The 16,462-nt window shown below is 55.1% G+C and overlaps 1 protein-coding gene across 8 annotated transcripts in view; it reads right to left on the reverse strand.

The window, feature by feature from the left end:
* Positions 1-16,462, reverse strand: part of SH3PXD2A (SH3 and PX domains 2A) — a 243,427-nt gene that overhangs the window by 23,836 nt on the left and 203,129 nt on the right. For 6 of the 8 annotated variants that reach the window (XM_045438782.1, XM_045438781.1, XM_045438784.1 and 3 more), the window contains 2 exons: positions 5,163-5,276; positions 939-1,022 (listed from right to left, as the gene is read on the reverse strand). In XM_045438782.1, the coding sequence (XP_045294738.1) occupies positions 939-1,022; positions 5,163-5,276 (198 nt within the window). The remainder of the gene's footprint in view (positions 1-938; positions 1,023-5,162; positions 5,277-16,462) is intronic. The other 2 variants (XM_045438783.1, XM_045438789.1) reach the window with 1 other exon arrangement.

The following is a 16,462-nucleotide window of genomic DNA, read 5'->3' on the forward strand; positions in this document are numbered from 1 at the left end:
CCAAAACATGGTCTCAGATTGTTCAGGAACAAGCTGTGGGGGTGGGCCGATATTCATGGGGCATCCCTGCTATCGGAGAGAGGCCAGTGCTCATCACAGGTCCTTCCAGCCTTGTTCTCGGTGAGACAGGAGAAACGGACCTCTGCTGGCCTGTGGGCCCTGGAGATGTTGAGGGGTTTGTTCAGAGGCTCGCCCCTAAGCTCCCTACTCCCAAGCTCCTGGATGCTGGAAAGGCCCTGAACCCGCAAATGTCTTAGTTCCCAATCAGCCTGGATGGCTGGCCAGGGGCCTCCCTGGAATCTTGACCAGGCCCCTCACAAAGTGCTGATGCCAGTGCTGAAGATGCTGGAAGCTCCTGGCTGGACCTGTCACTGCCTTCAGAGCTGGCTGGGGCCGAATCCCGGGACCAGGCTGGTACTGGCTTTTGTTCCCTTTCTAGTTTCCCTGGAGCTAGCTGAAGAAGGAGGGTTGTGGGCTGACCCCTCTTCCTACTCTGTCCCTAAGTAGTTGCTGGAACAGCTTTGGCCAGTGGAGCACCTTCTCAGAGGAAGCAGGCACCGAAGAGTGGGTGCAAGTGGGACAGCCTGTGCAGAGACTTACACCCTGCCCCCCTCATCTGCAGCTTCTAGGGCCAATGTGGCCTTTCTTAGTCCAGCCGCCCCCACATCACATCCTGAATCCCATGACCCCCATCCCCAGGATGGTGGCAGAAGCCAGAGCCACCCCCCAACTCCCAGTCATCCCAATTCCCAGGTAGCCCCCTGTGCCCTCCTCCCCAACACCCCACAGCTGCAGAAGGTGAGAGAAAGTCTAGGTGTTGAATCTGGGTGAGGAGGCCGAGTGGCAGACAGGAGCAGAGCTCAGAGAGGAAGGGAGGTGTTAGCGAGAGAGCGAGGGGCGGCAGCTGCGGGTCAGGAGAAGCCGGCTCCCACAGTCACCTCGGCTGTGCTGCCTGTTGACCATCCCGCCCAGGGTCCACCGGCGATCCAGACGCCGCAGATGGGCCTTGCGTCTCTTGGACACTGGTGTGGGAGATGGCAATGGAACACGCGGCCGACGGAACCGGCGGAGAGAATGGAGATGAGGATGAGATGGGATGGGGCAGGGAGGGGGATGGCGGGAGGGAAGGTTCAGGCTCCCAGGGCATCATCGCCAGGACCAAGCGCCAGCAGCATGCACCTGCTGGACGGGGGCAGATCTGCCCACTGACACGGGGGAAACTCCACCAAAGCCAAACCATGTGGGTTGTACCCCTAAGACCAAGAGGGGCTAAGAACTCACAATGCCAGCACCTGAGAGGTGAAGAGGGTCCTGGGACCCAACCTGGCACAAAGATGGCCCTCCCAGGCAGCCCCAGGGAAAGACTGCTGCTTCCACCATGGCTGGGCAGTCACGGTTCCCAGGAGGCCATGGGGCCCACGGCACCACCCATCTGTCGGCCACCCACTCACTATGTCCTGCTTGTGAGCCTACCGCCATGAGCCAGGCACTGTGTCAGGAGAGACGTGGGGGTCCTCTGCCATGGGGCTCCCTATCCCTACCACCCTGGGGGTACCTGTCTTTGCTCTCTCAGCCCTCTCCGGGGCCTAGCACAGGGCCTGGCCAGCGGCTGAGCACTAAGAAATGTTGCACGGGGACGGATGCTGCAGGCCTTGGTTCTGCTCCTTTGGTGCACACTGCCCATCGGATTTCTGAGAGCAGGGGACCTGCTGCCCAGTTCTCTGTGCTGCAGCCCCTCTCATCCAGCCCATGCCCTCTGGTTGCCGTGGCCCAGCCCCAGAAACGCTCTGCCTTCCTATAGGATGCCCAGGTGGAAAGACACCATGTCAGGGCTGCGGGGCACCAAGCGGCCCCCTGCAGAAGCTGGGGGTCAGACTGCTCAAGTATGGGGGAGACAGGTCAGCAGAGTCAAAGGAAGACTGTCCAGACGCACCTGAGCCAAACCCCACCAAAGCCTCCTAGGAAGTACTTGCTTTTCTCGAGGGAGTGGTGGTGACCTATTTGACCTGCTTCTTGGCAGTAGGAGGCCTGGACCAAAGGTTGGAGATATGGATTCAGCTGAGGCCTCGCTGCCGGGTGCCTGTGTCACCTGGGGGCAGGCAGGCTTCTGTTCTTCTCTAAGCCTGTTTCCTCATCTGTCACTGGGGCTGACATCTGCCCTGGCACGAGCAGAGACAAGGGACTGAACAGGCCACGTGGAAAAGAAACGATCTCCTGTGTGAGGCCAGACTGGGAAGGACCCTGACAGCTGACCTCCCGGGCAGGTTGTTCGGTGGCTTCCCTGTGGGCAGAGGAAGCCTCAGCTGATGCTCAGGCCAGGGGCCACCGCAGCAGTAAGTGCTATTTCCCCAGCTGAAACCATGCCCATGGACCATCTCACTGAAGCCTCACAAAAGCCCTGTGCAGTCAGCACAATCTCCATGCTAGAAATGGGAAAACAGAGGGGATTAAGAAACCCTCTGAGTCACACACCTAAGTGTCAGGGCAGCACATGAATCTAGGTGGTCTGGCTCTGGAGCCCAGATTCTAAGCCCTACGATGTTCCTCCCCCTTGACCCTGCACCCTTGGCCTGCCTACAACAGGGAAAGCCCAGATAAGAGGCTAGTGCCAATGCGGACCCAGCAGGGAGAGAGGCAGATCATCGCCAGCAGCTACAGGGCACAAGGGCACAGGCAGAGACCCAGATTCTGGTTTTGGCTCTGCCATAAACTGAACTGGGGGCTCCATGGAGGTGACACCCCTATGGGCCTCCATTTTCCTACTACCTCTGAGAGGCAATGGACCCAATGGTTCATGAAAGCACTTTGCCAGTGTTGGGCTTGGCCCTTATTGTCATTAGTGGGTAAGAGGATCTTCAACCTCCACCCCAGCTCTCCTACCTCCTACTGCTAACATTTCAGAACTCTAGCATATGCCAGAATGCCTGATAATAGAAATAAACCCAAACAGCCAATTGTCTTTTTGGGATCAGGGATCAGGGACCTATGATGGGATGGCAATAGGCCTGGAGTAGAGGGGACCAATGTGGGATAGTCTCTCGGACATACCACAGATGCCAGGGCCCTGGGCTGGGGTGCTGAGCCCTGAGCTCTCCTGTTGAGTTGGGCAGAGACGCCCAAGATGTGATGATGAAGTTCATAGCTGCCCAAATGCTGCCAGGGGTACCGGCACACAGGTCCTATCAAAAGGATGCTGAGGAATCTATTTTAAAGATGGTCTCCCTGAAGGCACATGCACGCACACACGAACACTTCTGAATGCAGAGCCTGCACTGGTTGCCTTACTGATTCTTACTCTGTCAAGGTCAAAATCCTCTACAGCCTGCCACTGCTTGTTCTTGCACTGCAAAAGCACCTCCTCTCTCCTCAAACCAGGCTGCCATCTGTGTGCACACACCTCCCTGGCTCCTTCCTGCCCGGGACTTCCCTGCCTACTCAGTGTCCTGTCCTGCATCTCCCGACATCTCTGCTCTGACATTCTTGGCAAAGCCTTTTAAGGCGGGACTCAAATTCCACACACACACACCCTCTCAGAAGTGCTTACAAGCAAAATGCTTCATGGGTGGGCAGAGGGCACAGTGGTAAAGACCACCAGGCAAAGGAGGCCGACCAAGGCTCAAGCCTTACGAGGCCAATCACGTAGCTAAATGTCTTGAAGCCTCAGTTCCTGCATGTGGAAAAGGGGGATTTTAACAGTGCCTCCCAGAGTGGTGGCGAAGGCTTTTAAAGTCCCAGGGCCACACACCTGGCAGGGAATAATACCTCACTAGACACTCTAGGGATTGTTGTTTCTGAAAGGCCCAGGGATGACCCCAGAACATGGAACTGGGTAGGAGGCAAGGCCTGATGACTGCAGATAAACAATACCAGAGCCAGCTCAGGGGCTAAAATCCTCCACCATTGCAGAGGTGCAATGGAACCAGAGATGAGGCTGGGTGCAGGCTCAGCCCCAGGGCTCAGGGAGCAGCCAGGAAGGATCCGGCACCCAGCCTGAACCTGCAAACTCTTCCCGACGGAGCCTCATCCCTGGAAACCTGTGTCAAGGTAGATGTGCATTGCAGGGGCTGCAGCCCTAGTCAAGGGACTGAAATAAAGCATTTACATGGGAGGAAGGGTGGGGCTCCAACCGCCTGCCGAGAAACTGACATTTAGGGCAAGAATGAATAAGGAGCTGGCACTCGCTTGGCGGACTGCTTATTTTGGCCTGGGCAGCATGGAATGGAGGGTGTGTATGTGGGGGGCAGGCCTGGAGGTGGCCTGAGCCCCGGGTGGCAGGCCTCTGTCCCCCTGGCTCTCAGTCGTGCCCATTTGGACCATCCCCACTGACCATTAGGGCAAGCATTCCTGTTGCTGGGACACAGAGGGTTTAGAAGTTCTTAGGAGCAGGCAGACAGGAACTGGGGGTGGCTCGGACTCCCTGGGCTCAGGCGGCCTGCTCTGGAGAATACCTGAGTCCACAGACAGTGCTGGCCTGGGTGGGGGAAGGGCAGTGAGAAAATCCCAGGAAAACTTCACGAGGCCAGAGCTAATCAGAGGGGCTAGGGGTGCAAGGGCCACCTTGCGGTTCTTGCTACACTGAGAAATGACTTGCAGGCTTGTTCTCTGTGTCTGAACTGTTGGCCAGGATAACAGATATCCAGAGCAGAGACTTCTGAGTAGACATGCACAGCAAAAGTTGTGTGCACAAAGCCCATTGCATTCATCCCTGCAGCAGAGAGCACACTGTGGGGTCAGGGAGGCAAAGGTTGGTCTCTGTGGGGTCCCCAGGGGAACCAAGGGCTTCTACGGGGAAAGGGTGCTGTGGCATTTAGTCCTAAGACTATTCTTTCCAGTCTCTGCCCCAAAGTTGCCAAAGCCTGAAATCCACACTCCAGGGAAATTTCCCCTCTAATTTGAGCCCCATGCAGGGCAGGTAGGGCCAGGCCTGGGAAAGGAGGTGAGCTTGTGGGCTGGCTTCAGTGAGATGGGGTCCCAAGGGAAGGGTCTGGCACATGGCCCAACTCACCTTAGGGATTTTGATGGCTTTAGGGAGAAGAGTGGGAAATGGGTTCACTCCAAGGGCCAGGAATGGGGTGGGTACCCATCCCTGAGGATCTCGAAGCAGCCCACACCCTGCAAATGCCTCATTATTTCCCCTCCGCATTGAACCTGCAGGCCCTTACCTTCCCCAGTCTTGGAGGTGTTGATGTCTGAGTCATCCCGAGTACCATTCTGGGCCTCCAGGTAGGTGGCAGGGACCCAGCCCTGCTCCTCAGAGGTGCTCACAAACCACCAGCCTGCAGAGGGGACAAGAGAGAACGCAGTCATGAGAGCCCAGCAGGATTGGGCGGTGGGGGTGGGGGCAGGGCATGGAGCCAGGCAGCCTGGGCACCTGGCAAACACCTGGCTTGAGTCCAGCCTTGAGAAGCCTGTGCCTCACTAAGAAGCAGCCAACACGCTCCCTGAGAGGAGGGCCCGATGGACGGTGATCCACACTTACACAAATGCTTGATGAAAAAAATTTAACAGTAAAACTGAAACAAGGATGTGTCAAATGTGTGAAATCACCCTGTGGGAGAGGCCAAGGAAGGTCTGGCTAAACAGTGACCACTGAGGGTCTCTGAAACCCATTAGGACTACTGGTGTGCCTGGGAGTTTAGCTGCCTTCTCTGCTTTCAAAGGTATCCAGAGATAAATGCCTCACAGACACCTTCTGACGGTCACTGTGCCCCTGGCTCCATCACAGTCCATGGCATTTGCACATCGGTGCTACTCACGGCTACCCTGAAGTATGTTGACGTGTCAATCATACTAAGTGGGCACCGCACCCTTGAGTGACCCTTGGCGGTCACGGCCAAATGAGAAGAGTCTTTCTCGTTCCTTGGTTCATTCATTTATCATTTAAACAAATGTTGACTGAGCCAAGTATTCTGAGCACCTGGGTCTTGGGACTCCACTAACTGCCATCAATCCCATCTTAGAAAGAATTCTTCACAGGACCTTGTCTTTGCCCCTATCCTATTCCGATCCCTCTCTACCCCCAAAACAATCTGGCACTGGTTCTCTTTTCTGTCTGTGACAGAGCTCACCATTTCCAAATATGGACTGTTCCCTGTCAAGAGACCCAGGGCTTTTCCCTGGGCAGCACGGAGGCCCCGTCACTGCCCACAGCAGGGAACAGCTGCCCGAGAAGGGGGGACACTGGGAGCCTCCGAGGTGCTCCTTGTTGGGAAGTGGAGGGGGATGCCTGAGAGCCGCTGTGATCACGGAGAGGGACAGAGGAAAACCGTGCCACCATTACACAGGACATCGGCACCCAGAGCCACCTCCTAGGTCTCCCACAAGGTGTGACGGGCCTGGGATAGCACACAGCCTGTGATCTAGTCTCGAATGTCCACTGCACCCCACCCTCTCCGGAGTTCCACAACGCTCTGCCTGCTGCTCTGGAAAGACCATGACACCTGGTGACATCTGCACAGTACCATAATGACGGATGCATGTCATTACACGCTCATCTACACGGCACCAAGAGTGAACCCTACTGTCAACTATGGATCAGAGTGATTTGGATGTGTCTGTGCAGGTTCATCAGTAATGACAAGTATACACTCGGATGGGGGAGGCTGTGCATGTGTGAGGGAAGCACATGGGAAACCTCTGTATCTTCAGTTCAATTTTGCTGTAGGTCTAAAACTGCTCTTAAAAAACAAAAACAAGGGGCGCCTGGGTGGCGCAGTCGGTTAAGCGTCCGACTTCAGCCAGGTCACGATCTCGCGGTCCGTGAGTTCGAGCCCCACGTCGGGCTCTGGGCTGATGGCTCAGAGCCTGGAGCCTGTTTCCGATTCTGTGTCTCCCTCTCTCTCTGCCCCTCCCCCGTTCATGCTCTCTCTCTGTCCCAAAAATAAATAAAAACGTTGAAAAAAAAAATTTAAAAACAAAAAACAAAAAACAAAAACAAAAACAAAAACAACAACAAAAAAACAAACCAGTCGTAACAAACAGGAAAAAGCCTTGGATGAGGAATCTGGAATCTCAAGGCCCAGAGCTATTTGGCTCAAGGGCCTTCCTCAGTTGGGTCACTGTCGTCCCTCTGGAACCCAGGGTGGATGTGTTCCTCCCTCCTTCCCTCCCTCTCCCAGAGTGGGATGGCGTGAGCCATCACACCCACAGCCACCTGCACATTCTGGTTCCCTGAGCAGGCTCCCTGGAGCAGCACTACCATCCTCCCTGAAGCCCCGGCCACAATGGTGTGGCTGCTTACAAGGCTGTGGCCAATGGAGGCCCCAAGGAAACCAGAAGACATGATCATGCAGGGGTCTTTCCCCCTTCTCTCGGCTTCGGGGGGAGCACTCTCTGGATCCCCAGCAGTCTCGGCCACGAGCACCATCCCCAGGTGCTCTTCCACAGAGGCTGGCCGGAGGTCATGGAACAGGACTCCCCATCTCACAGGGATTTCCACCATGAAGACGGTCCTGCCTCCTTGACCACAGGAGTGGGCACACCTGCTCAATCATCTTTGGACTGATCTGTTATCCCCCCGGACACTGTAATGGTTCTGGGGCTTTCTCAAGAACTGACAGGGGTACTTGGGCAATCTGAACACTAAGTACCACATAGACCAGGGATCACAGGGGTACGTGGGAAGAGGTGGCCCGAGGGTTAAGTCACTAAATCAGCAGCAAAGTCTAGAGATGGAGAAAGTCAGACTTCATACCATCGGAGTTCTGGGTTCCAGGTATGCTAAAGCTAGGCCACCTGTTGGACTAATTACAGTGAGCCAGTGACTGTCTATGCTGTTTAACCGAGCTGGAGTGGGTTTCAGTCACTGAGTGTCCTCACTAATGCCATACCTACCCAGAAACCACCAAAGTTCATGACTAAAGGTCCACCATCATGAGTTAAGTCTGGAGTTGCCACTCAAGTCCACTGGCCACCTGCCACCACAGACCTCAGCAGGTGAGGACAGAGCCCTCCAAGCCACTCTGGGTAAGAAGTACCATCCCCAAATTTCCACGCACCAGGATAAACTCCAAGAGCCCCAAAGGACAGTCACCATACTTCTCAATTTGGAGTCACTTCTGGGAGGGTCTTGATGGCTGAGGCTCTCACATGATCCCCAGGTCCAAGCCCCAATGCCAAAAACACACAGGTTTTGGCTCCCATACCTCAAGACCCTCATCAACCTGACCACCCCCAAAGCCATGCCAAATCCCAGCAGGCCAAGGAAGTACCCTGAAGGCTTGCCCTCAAAAGGGAGCTCTGCTTCCCAGGAAAGGGTTTCTCAGGATGGGCCTGGGATGGGACCAGGGATCTTACTGTCATTGGGAACACATGGGGATGTGTCCAGAGGAACAGTGGAGTTTGGAAGCATGTGTCTTGGTGAGGATTTGCTAAGACCCCTCCATGTCCAGCCCCTCCCAGCCTCTTTTTCTATACCAAGGTGTGCCACTGACAACTCCAGCCTCTGAAACAATCACTTCTGTCCCCACTGGGAGAATATTCCCTCCTTCCTTTGTGTGAGTCCACGCCTTCCTAGAAAAGCAGGCAACTTGATGGTCTCCTGGATGGCCAGGGTCACTGTCTTTTAAGCCTTCTATGTCTGGAATTTGGGCTCCAAAGTCATCCTCAGGAGAGGCAAAGGAGGCAAGCCCCTCTGTGGATGCTGGGAGGGTTAGGGTTGGGGGAGATTTTCTCCATCAGTCTCATCCAAGCTTGTCTGTGTCATCATCTGGTGTAAAGTGAGTCCAGCAGCCTACAGATCTCTTGTTCTCTCCCTCTCCCCCTATGGCCATATTGGAGACCAGCCCTTGAATGGGCCTTTCCCCTTGGATCCAAGGGCCTCATAATCCCAGGGCTCAGGTCCCTTTTTTGCTGGTGGTATTGTCTCCCCTACCCTTATTTCACCCTTTGGGAATCCTGTGTACATCCTGCTCTCTCCTTTTCCCCAGGAGCCAGGGTCCCTGCCAATTTCGCTGGGAACACTGGCCCGGGTTCCACTCCAGCCCAGAAATGTGCAGAGCGAGGCTGAGTGGCTCAGATTCTCATGTCCCTCCTGCCTCAGGCCCTGCAGAAAAGAGTTTGTCGCTGGCGTGGCTGTGGGCACCTCCACTGAGCAAAGGACAGGCTCAAACACTGCCCAGGTGGGCATGGATGCCCAGCTCAGCTCCACGCAGACCTCCCAGGAGCCCTGGCACACAGCTGGGTCTCTGGGGGAGGCTGACTGGACCTGCGCCCACCCAGAGCTGCTGACAAGCCTCTCCTGAATGCCAGCACCTCAGACGTCAGTTGCTGTAACCAGGGCTCCCGACCAAAGTCCCTGCTGCTCTACCAAGGAGCAATTAGAGCCTGAACCCCTGGGGGTGGCCCAGCTTGCCAAGAGGGCTCAGTCATCAGCCGGCCCTGTGGGGCTCCCAGGCTCACCTCCAATGCCCGGGGCATCCTCTTTTCTGCAGAGGCTGAGTGTGTGGGCTGCATGTGGGGGTAGGTGTGGACAAGGCTTTGTATTTTTCAGTGCATGGGAGGTGGCGTATGCTCATGTACACATCTATGTGGGTGCATGTGCACACGGAACAAAGGTGTGTGTACATTTGTTACACGTGATGATGATTATGGTCAGGCCCTAGCTTTACATACGTTATTTAATCTTCAAGAATCTTGGGAAGTGTAGTGTCATCATCATTCCCACTTTACAGATGAGGAAACTGAGGCAAATATAGATCACAATTAGACACAGAGCTGACCTCAAACCCAGGCTCCAGGAACCATATTCTTAACTACCACAGAAGTGGATAAAGGAATTTATCTGCTGTATGCACAAGGGGGGAGGTGTGTACCTGCAAATGCCACTACGTTTTGTACATACGTACATATGTATTGTACATACGTATTGTACATACGTATTGCTGAGTGTGTGCTCTGCGTACGGACACTATGAGCAGAGGTGCAGGGCTGCGTGCACTTAAATGTCTATGTGTACCACTGAGGGTCCCCTGGAAGTAGAGGGTGATGATTAGGGATATAGGGTCAGAAAGACACAAATTCAGGTCCTGGTTTGCTACTTCCTAGCTGTGTGATCTTTGACAAGTTAGTAAACCTTTCTGAGCCTCAGTCTCCCCTCCCTGATAAGGGAGTAATTAATTGAGATTACCTCTGTAACCGAAGTGTTCTTGTTGAAGTGCATAAATGAGGTATATGTAGCTTAGCTTAAGGCCTAGCACAGAGAAGGAGGGTCAAAAACCTTGAGCTGTTACCGACCTGGTGGTGGTTGTTTGGCATTCCCCCCGGCTAACACAGTCAGCACCCACGGGTGGCCAGGTGGTATCTTTGCCCGCAGAGTATATCAGGAGATCCTCAGTCCAGCTTGGTAAATGGACTTGGATGTGTATGGTTTTGTGTGTGTGTGTGTGTGTGTGTGTGTGTGTGTGTGCGTGTGTGTGTGTCCATGCAATCTATGGAGTTTGGGGACTGCCTTCAGGGGCTCCAGGAGAAGGCAAGGAGCTATCTTTCCTTAGCTGATGCAATTTATGATAGCAAGCATGATGGGAAATGGGGTCAGAGGGGAGACATCTCTGGGGAAAGTTCCCCTCCTTGCCCCACATGTATTGGGGCTATCTTCAGCCTGGCTCCTGTCCTTCAGCTCACACGGTCTCCCAGGACAGAGTCCTACAGCTTCCTCTCTGCTGTCCTAATGCCTCGGCAAGCCCTCCCCAACTGATCTCCAAACCCTGGTAGCATCCAGAGCATCGGCCCCACAATTCACAGCTGCTGGTGCACTTGGGAGAATTAGTCTTGTTGAGACTGTAGGTACCACATTTAGCTGTTCTCTAGGGCAGAACCGAAATTGCAGCAAGCAGCCAGGCAGATGGGGAAACTCAGGCAGAGAGCCTAAGTGCCGGAGCCCAAGATCTGAGTCTGAATCCCACCTCGGCCACTTCCGCGCTCTGTGGCCTCAGGAAAGGGACTTAACCTGCAAAATCTGCCTTGCAGGCTAGCGTGAGGATGGGTAAGATAAGGAGCAACAAATAGGCTCTGGCACAGTAGGTGCCCACTAAGCGGAAGCTACGAGCTTTACTGAGGGACTAAAGCCACAGGATGTGGGAGGTTGGTGGCCAGCACTCACGGATGCCCAGGGACCAGTCTGAGACACCTCTACATTTTTCATGTCCCCAGGAAGATGGGTCCAACCTCCAAGCTGGCCTCTGTTAGGCTTCCTCTCAGCCTTAGTTCTCGGGAGAGAAAATATAGTGAGGTCTTATTAAAGGACTTCTCACTGCACTGACCAAGTGGCCACAGCTGTGCTCAGACAGGGACGGCTGTCCTGACCGGCTGCCAGACCTGGCCTTTTCCTGAGAAGTCAGCCCTGTTTCTAGGCAGAAGGGGAGCAGGTTCTTATTTAGGAGGCGGGTGGGGAACAGAGAACTTGGAACAGGAAATGGTGGGGAAAACCTGAGGGGCCTGGGCTGGCTGGGAGAGCGCTGAGCACACCCCTGCAGTGCAGCCTGGCAGGCACGCTCCAGCCCATCTTCCTACTCGACATGCCTTCAAGCTGAGATTGCCCCCTGGCAGGGGCAGGACAGCAGCCACCATGCCCACTGTTTGGAGTGGGAAGCCACAAACTGTTGCAGAGGGGCCCTGAGAAAGGAGCCCCCGCACACTGGACGTGCAGGAGAAACCTTCGTTCTGGGGCTCGGGGTGTGATCTTTGGAGCTAAGCCCCCCCATGGAGGAGATGTCTGGGAGCATCCCTAGGTGGCCAGTCCATCGAATAGTGCCTGAGCCTGGTTGCTCATTCTGTGAGGACCACATCTCCACAGCGCCAGAAGAATGTAATTCGGCCAGGCTGACGAAAAGCCCTCTCCAGGAAGCAAAGGCCCAGAAAGAACAGCGATGTCACTTGTCACAGCAGCCAACCCTGCTTGTGGGCCTCACTAAGAACCCGCTTCACAATGGTCCAGAGGCTGAGTAGGGGCAACCTGGCTAGCACCTCCAGCTCAGGGCAGGAAGGGAGACCATCCATCCTAGCCCCAAGAGGGAAAAGCTCAAGCCCAGAAGTCAGACCCTCCCTCTTTTCAGGCCAAGTGTAATCTTTGGCTGTCGAGCCAGTTTCAAAGCCCTCTAAAAGGCACTCTAACTGGGGCTTGGCAATGCTGGCATTGGGGGAAGGATGGAAAGGGTAGAGAGGAAACCGAGAGACAGAGTGAAGGAGAGAGAGTGGGGACAGACAGAAGGTGGGGATGGGGCCTTAGCGTCTCCAGGAGGGGGCTGAGCCTGACCAAAGGCAGCAGGAAGTGACGGGCACTCCCAGGCCACTGCTGTCCCCGGGGTGACCAGGCCACAATGGCCTCCTTAATGAGAGAGGATAATGAGCTCATTAGGCCCAGAGGAGGCCAGCTGCACACAATTAGGATGTTAATAAAAAGTCTTCTGAGGTCACAGCTCAGCCTAGGACAAAACAGCTGGTGGGGGTAGGGGAGGAGGACCCTGCTCCTTCCTCTCCCTCTGAAGTCCCTCCCCACTCGGTTCTTCAAGGTATAGTCCTCCATGAGGCCTTCCCTGACTTCCCCCACCCTCATGACCCTGCCCATCCCAGGATTCTGCACACGGACACTTCTTAGTCCCTCTTCCAAGACCTTGGTTTGGATCCTGGCTTCACCATATCCTTGCTGGTGACCTGGAACAGGTTGCTGGGCTCCGTAGAGCCTCATCGTACCAGGATAATATGATCTGCCTATAGGGCTGCCTGACATCACGGACATATGGTGTCCTCCATAACCAAATGCCTTCTGAGCACCTGGTATGTGTGGGGCATTCCAGGCATGGGGACGCTGTAGAGGACACAGTCAGGCTTCAGCCTCTCTTCCCCACCTCCCCCTGCACTGCACACAAGATGGGCTCAAGTACAGCCCTGGTGCTGTAGGAGGGGCCGGGCTCCCACCCAGCAGTCCTGGGCAGTACCCAGGGGGTAACAGGCAGGAAGAGGTTCAGAGTTTGGAGTCTGGGAGAGCCCAGCAGCCTTTAGGTTACTTCCAGGGCTTGCCTTTTTCTTCCCCTCTCGTCCAGGTCCTTCGCGGGGTCTGAGACCAGTTAAGGCAGAGCTGAGCACCTGTGGAGTGCTAATGTACGCCTAGACCTAAGCGAAGGGTGTGGGTGTCGAGACAGAGAAGCATGGGGGATGGAGCTAGGAATAGCAGAGGCACAGTCCCAGGCCTCAGACACCTGCCTCAGACTCTGGACGCTTTGTCCAGGGACTTCTGCATTCTTCCCCTGCAGTGGTTTGGAGAAGGGGAGGGGGTGAGGATTTGTGAGCCCTGAAGGGGGCGGGGAGCTGCTGAGAAGGGGAAGGGGGCTGAAGGGAGCCTGGCCAGGCACTGGTGACCACGCTGCCCACCTGGCTGCACCACACCTGGCATAGGGCTGGGCCCCAAGGGACTGCTTCTGCCCTGGATCCCTTTCCCGTGACCTTGGGGCAGATGTGAGGTTTCTACCTGAGAGGGACCAGAGACACTGGAAAGGCTGGCTGCCCCTAATTATGCTGTGCCTTTAAGAACAACGAAAGGCGGCCCACCCTCAGCCAGGCCTCCCCTGGTCAGAAGGCTCTGTCACTGAGGCCTCTTGCCAAGACACACTCCAGCTCACAGCATGCGGCCTCCTCCATCCAAAGCAAACAGGAGCAGGCAAGGGCTCCCCCAGTCTTTCCCAGTGCACCCCCTGCCTTCCTGCCCGACCCATTCTTCTTATTCCACCTCTAGCACCTATCCTTGCTCTGTTGTCCATGGCCTCACCTTCCCCCAGATGGGGCTTTCAGGCCACCAGGGCCCCAGAACCTTCCCTGGGCGCCTGAGGCCTGGATTCCAGGACCATTAGCACAGGCTGCTACGTCAGTTTGGAAGGCTCCGTGGAGTCCACAGCAAGAAGACAGCAAGAACCGGGCGCTGCCGCCCCTCCCCCAGCCCGGTTCCAGCCTGCTCACCTCAGTGGATGGGCCCAGGAGGCTGAGGCGCCCAGGAGAAACCCTGACCACCGAACATTCGCTGGCACAGAGGGGGCACATGATAAAAATGACAGGCAGACGAGAATCGCAGTTTTCAGCAAGGGCTCTAGAGCTAGGTTACCTGGGTTTCAATCCCAGCTCTGCTACTAACCAGCTGTTCGGATTTGGGCAATTGCCTCAATTTCCTCATCTGTAAAATGGACCTAAGGTAGTACTTCTATCTCCCCGTGTTATAGGGAGTAGAGGAGTTAACCTACAAGAAGTGTTCAGGATAGTGCCTGGTTCCTAGCAAGGCTTACCAAAGAGCTATTGTTAAAGCTGAAGTATAAGACACAGGGATTTTTAAGGAAGGAACCACGACCTCAGTGCCCCTCAATAGCTAGTGCTAGGGGTGCGCAGGGAGGCAGGTGGGTCTCCGGGGTCTGGAGTCTCAGGGAGAGAGTCTCGTGATGTCACTGTCACTTCGCCCTGACCTCGGCAGGTCTTTTTTTTTTTTTTTTTTTTAAGTTTGTTTATGAATGTATGTATGTATTTATTTAGAGAGAGTGTGCATGTGCACAAGAGCAGGGGAGGGGCAGAGAGAGTAGGAGGGAGAGAATCCCAAGCAGGCTCCAGGCTGTCAGTACAGAACCTGACACCGGGCTTGATCTCACAACTGTGAGATCATGTCAGCAGGTCTCTATTGAAAGCTGAATCTGGTTCCGTGCCTGGCATGAGTGTGGGTTGGGGGGTGGGGGGGCAGGGTGAAGTAGAGAATACAAGATGGCACAAGGCCCTTCCAGGAACGGCAGAGCAGGGTGACCCAGACAGCCCTGCGGTTGCTACAATGTTTGCTGAAGGAACCACAAACATCAGAGATGAAACTGAGTAGCCAGGGAAGAAGCGAATCTTGGATGGAATCTGGAGGGGCGGGGGAGGGAAGACGACAAACTGGTTGGGGGAACAGGACACAGTGATGGGAGTACTTGTGGTCCAAGCCAGTAATGCACGTGATGCTTCAGGATGGGGGTCTTGCCAGGTGAATTTGAGAGGGGTACTCCCCTTCAACGTCACAGGCGAGGTGTGGGCTTCTAAGAGTCACACCAGGAAGGTTAAAGCCTCACAAGGGAATGCCTGAGATAATGCTAAGGATAAGGGGCATTCCCCCGATGCTCCAGGAAGAGCAAAAGAGCTAAGTGGAGAGAGACTGAGAGGGTGAGGTACCGGGAGGCCAACACAAGTCGGGTGGGAGGGTCTGCTGGACTCCTGTCCCCTGCTCAGCATTTTCTTAGGAAGGGCGCCCACCCTGAAAAGTGTTCACCGAGAGGGTGGTGGGCAAATGGACCCAGGTGGGGACAGGGGGAGAGCATTGAGAGGCTGCCCCCCACAAGCTCTCATTACCTGGCGGTGGGAAAAGGTCGGGAGAGCACTTGACACAGAGTCTGCCGGGCCCCCATCCGTAGTCCTGGAAGACGCAGGAAGACAGGCCGACCTGGGAGCAAGGCCAGAGGACACAGCACGGGCAGAAGTGCCAACTTCCAAGGAAGAGAGTGAATTCCAGAGTAAATGGGCAACCTCAAGGTGGGTCCTGATTGGACTCCTCGAGGAGAGCCTGCAAGGAGGTTCCGAGCATTCCCAAGGCAGTGCGGAGAAGACACAACAGGAAGGAAGGGGGCCAGACCACACTGGATTCTGATAACGAGTGAACCACTGGCCCGGCGGGTCTGGGATGTGTCATAGCTGAGCCATCCAGGCCTTGGGGCTCTCACGACCCCCCTGGGGGCTGCGTTTCTGCCCTGAGTGATTTGAAGCCGAGAGCTGACCACTTTCAAAGAGAGTGTGATGATTTGCTGGATACAACCCAGAGGTGTTTCTGCCGGGAGCCTGTCCCACCGAATGTTTTAATCAGTCCTGAGACGAAGACAGAGGGGCTGAGCAGGTGGCACCATTTCATTTACTGAAAGCTGTGCCAGGATCAGGAGCTATCCCCTTCACCCCTCCCACCCACACACAAAGGTCTGAACAGATGGTAATGACAGGTCCACTGTGACAAGAAGAAAAGGGATGAAAATATGAAATAAGAAAAAATATGAAAATAGACCAGAGGACACAGCTTAGTACAGTGATCTTGTAATTTACTGTGCAAACTTTCTGGAGTGTAGGGTGCTATTCATAACTATACTAAAATATCAGGTGCCAACTGGGAGTGTTCTGGGCAATTGGGCTGGGCGGGATATCCCTACTTGACAGCGAGGATGAGAAACGTCCTGGAGTCTGGGGGCTGTACGTTCAGAAGTCATTTGCCTCCAGGTCTGTGAAATCTTAGGCTGCATTAGGAAACCCCTGCGCTGGGTGACTTACCCAAGGTGCCAGGCTTAGCACCCAGGTCTGACAGCAACCAAACAGCTCCCTTTAAAAATGACTCCAGCTGTCCGCTCCTTTGCAGAAGAAGACCGACATCCCCTGCTGTATTAGTTCCCCAGATTTCCATGTGACAGATGAGCCAGGGAAACCG

Source organism: Leopardus geoffroyi, chromosome D2 (genome assembly GCF_018350155.1).
Source record: "Leopardus geoffroyi isolate Oge1 chromosome D2, O.geoffroyi_Oge1_pat1.0, whole genome shotgun sequence".
Taxonomy (NCBI): Eukaryota; Metazoa; Chordata; class Mammalia; order Carnivora; family Felidae; genus Leopardus; species Leopardus geoffroyi.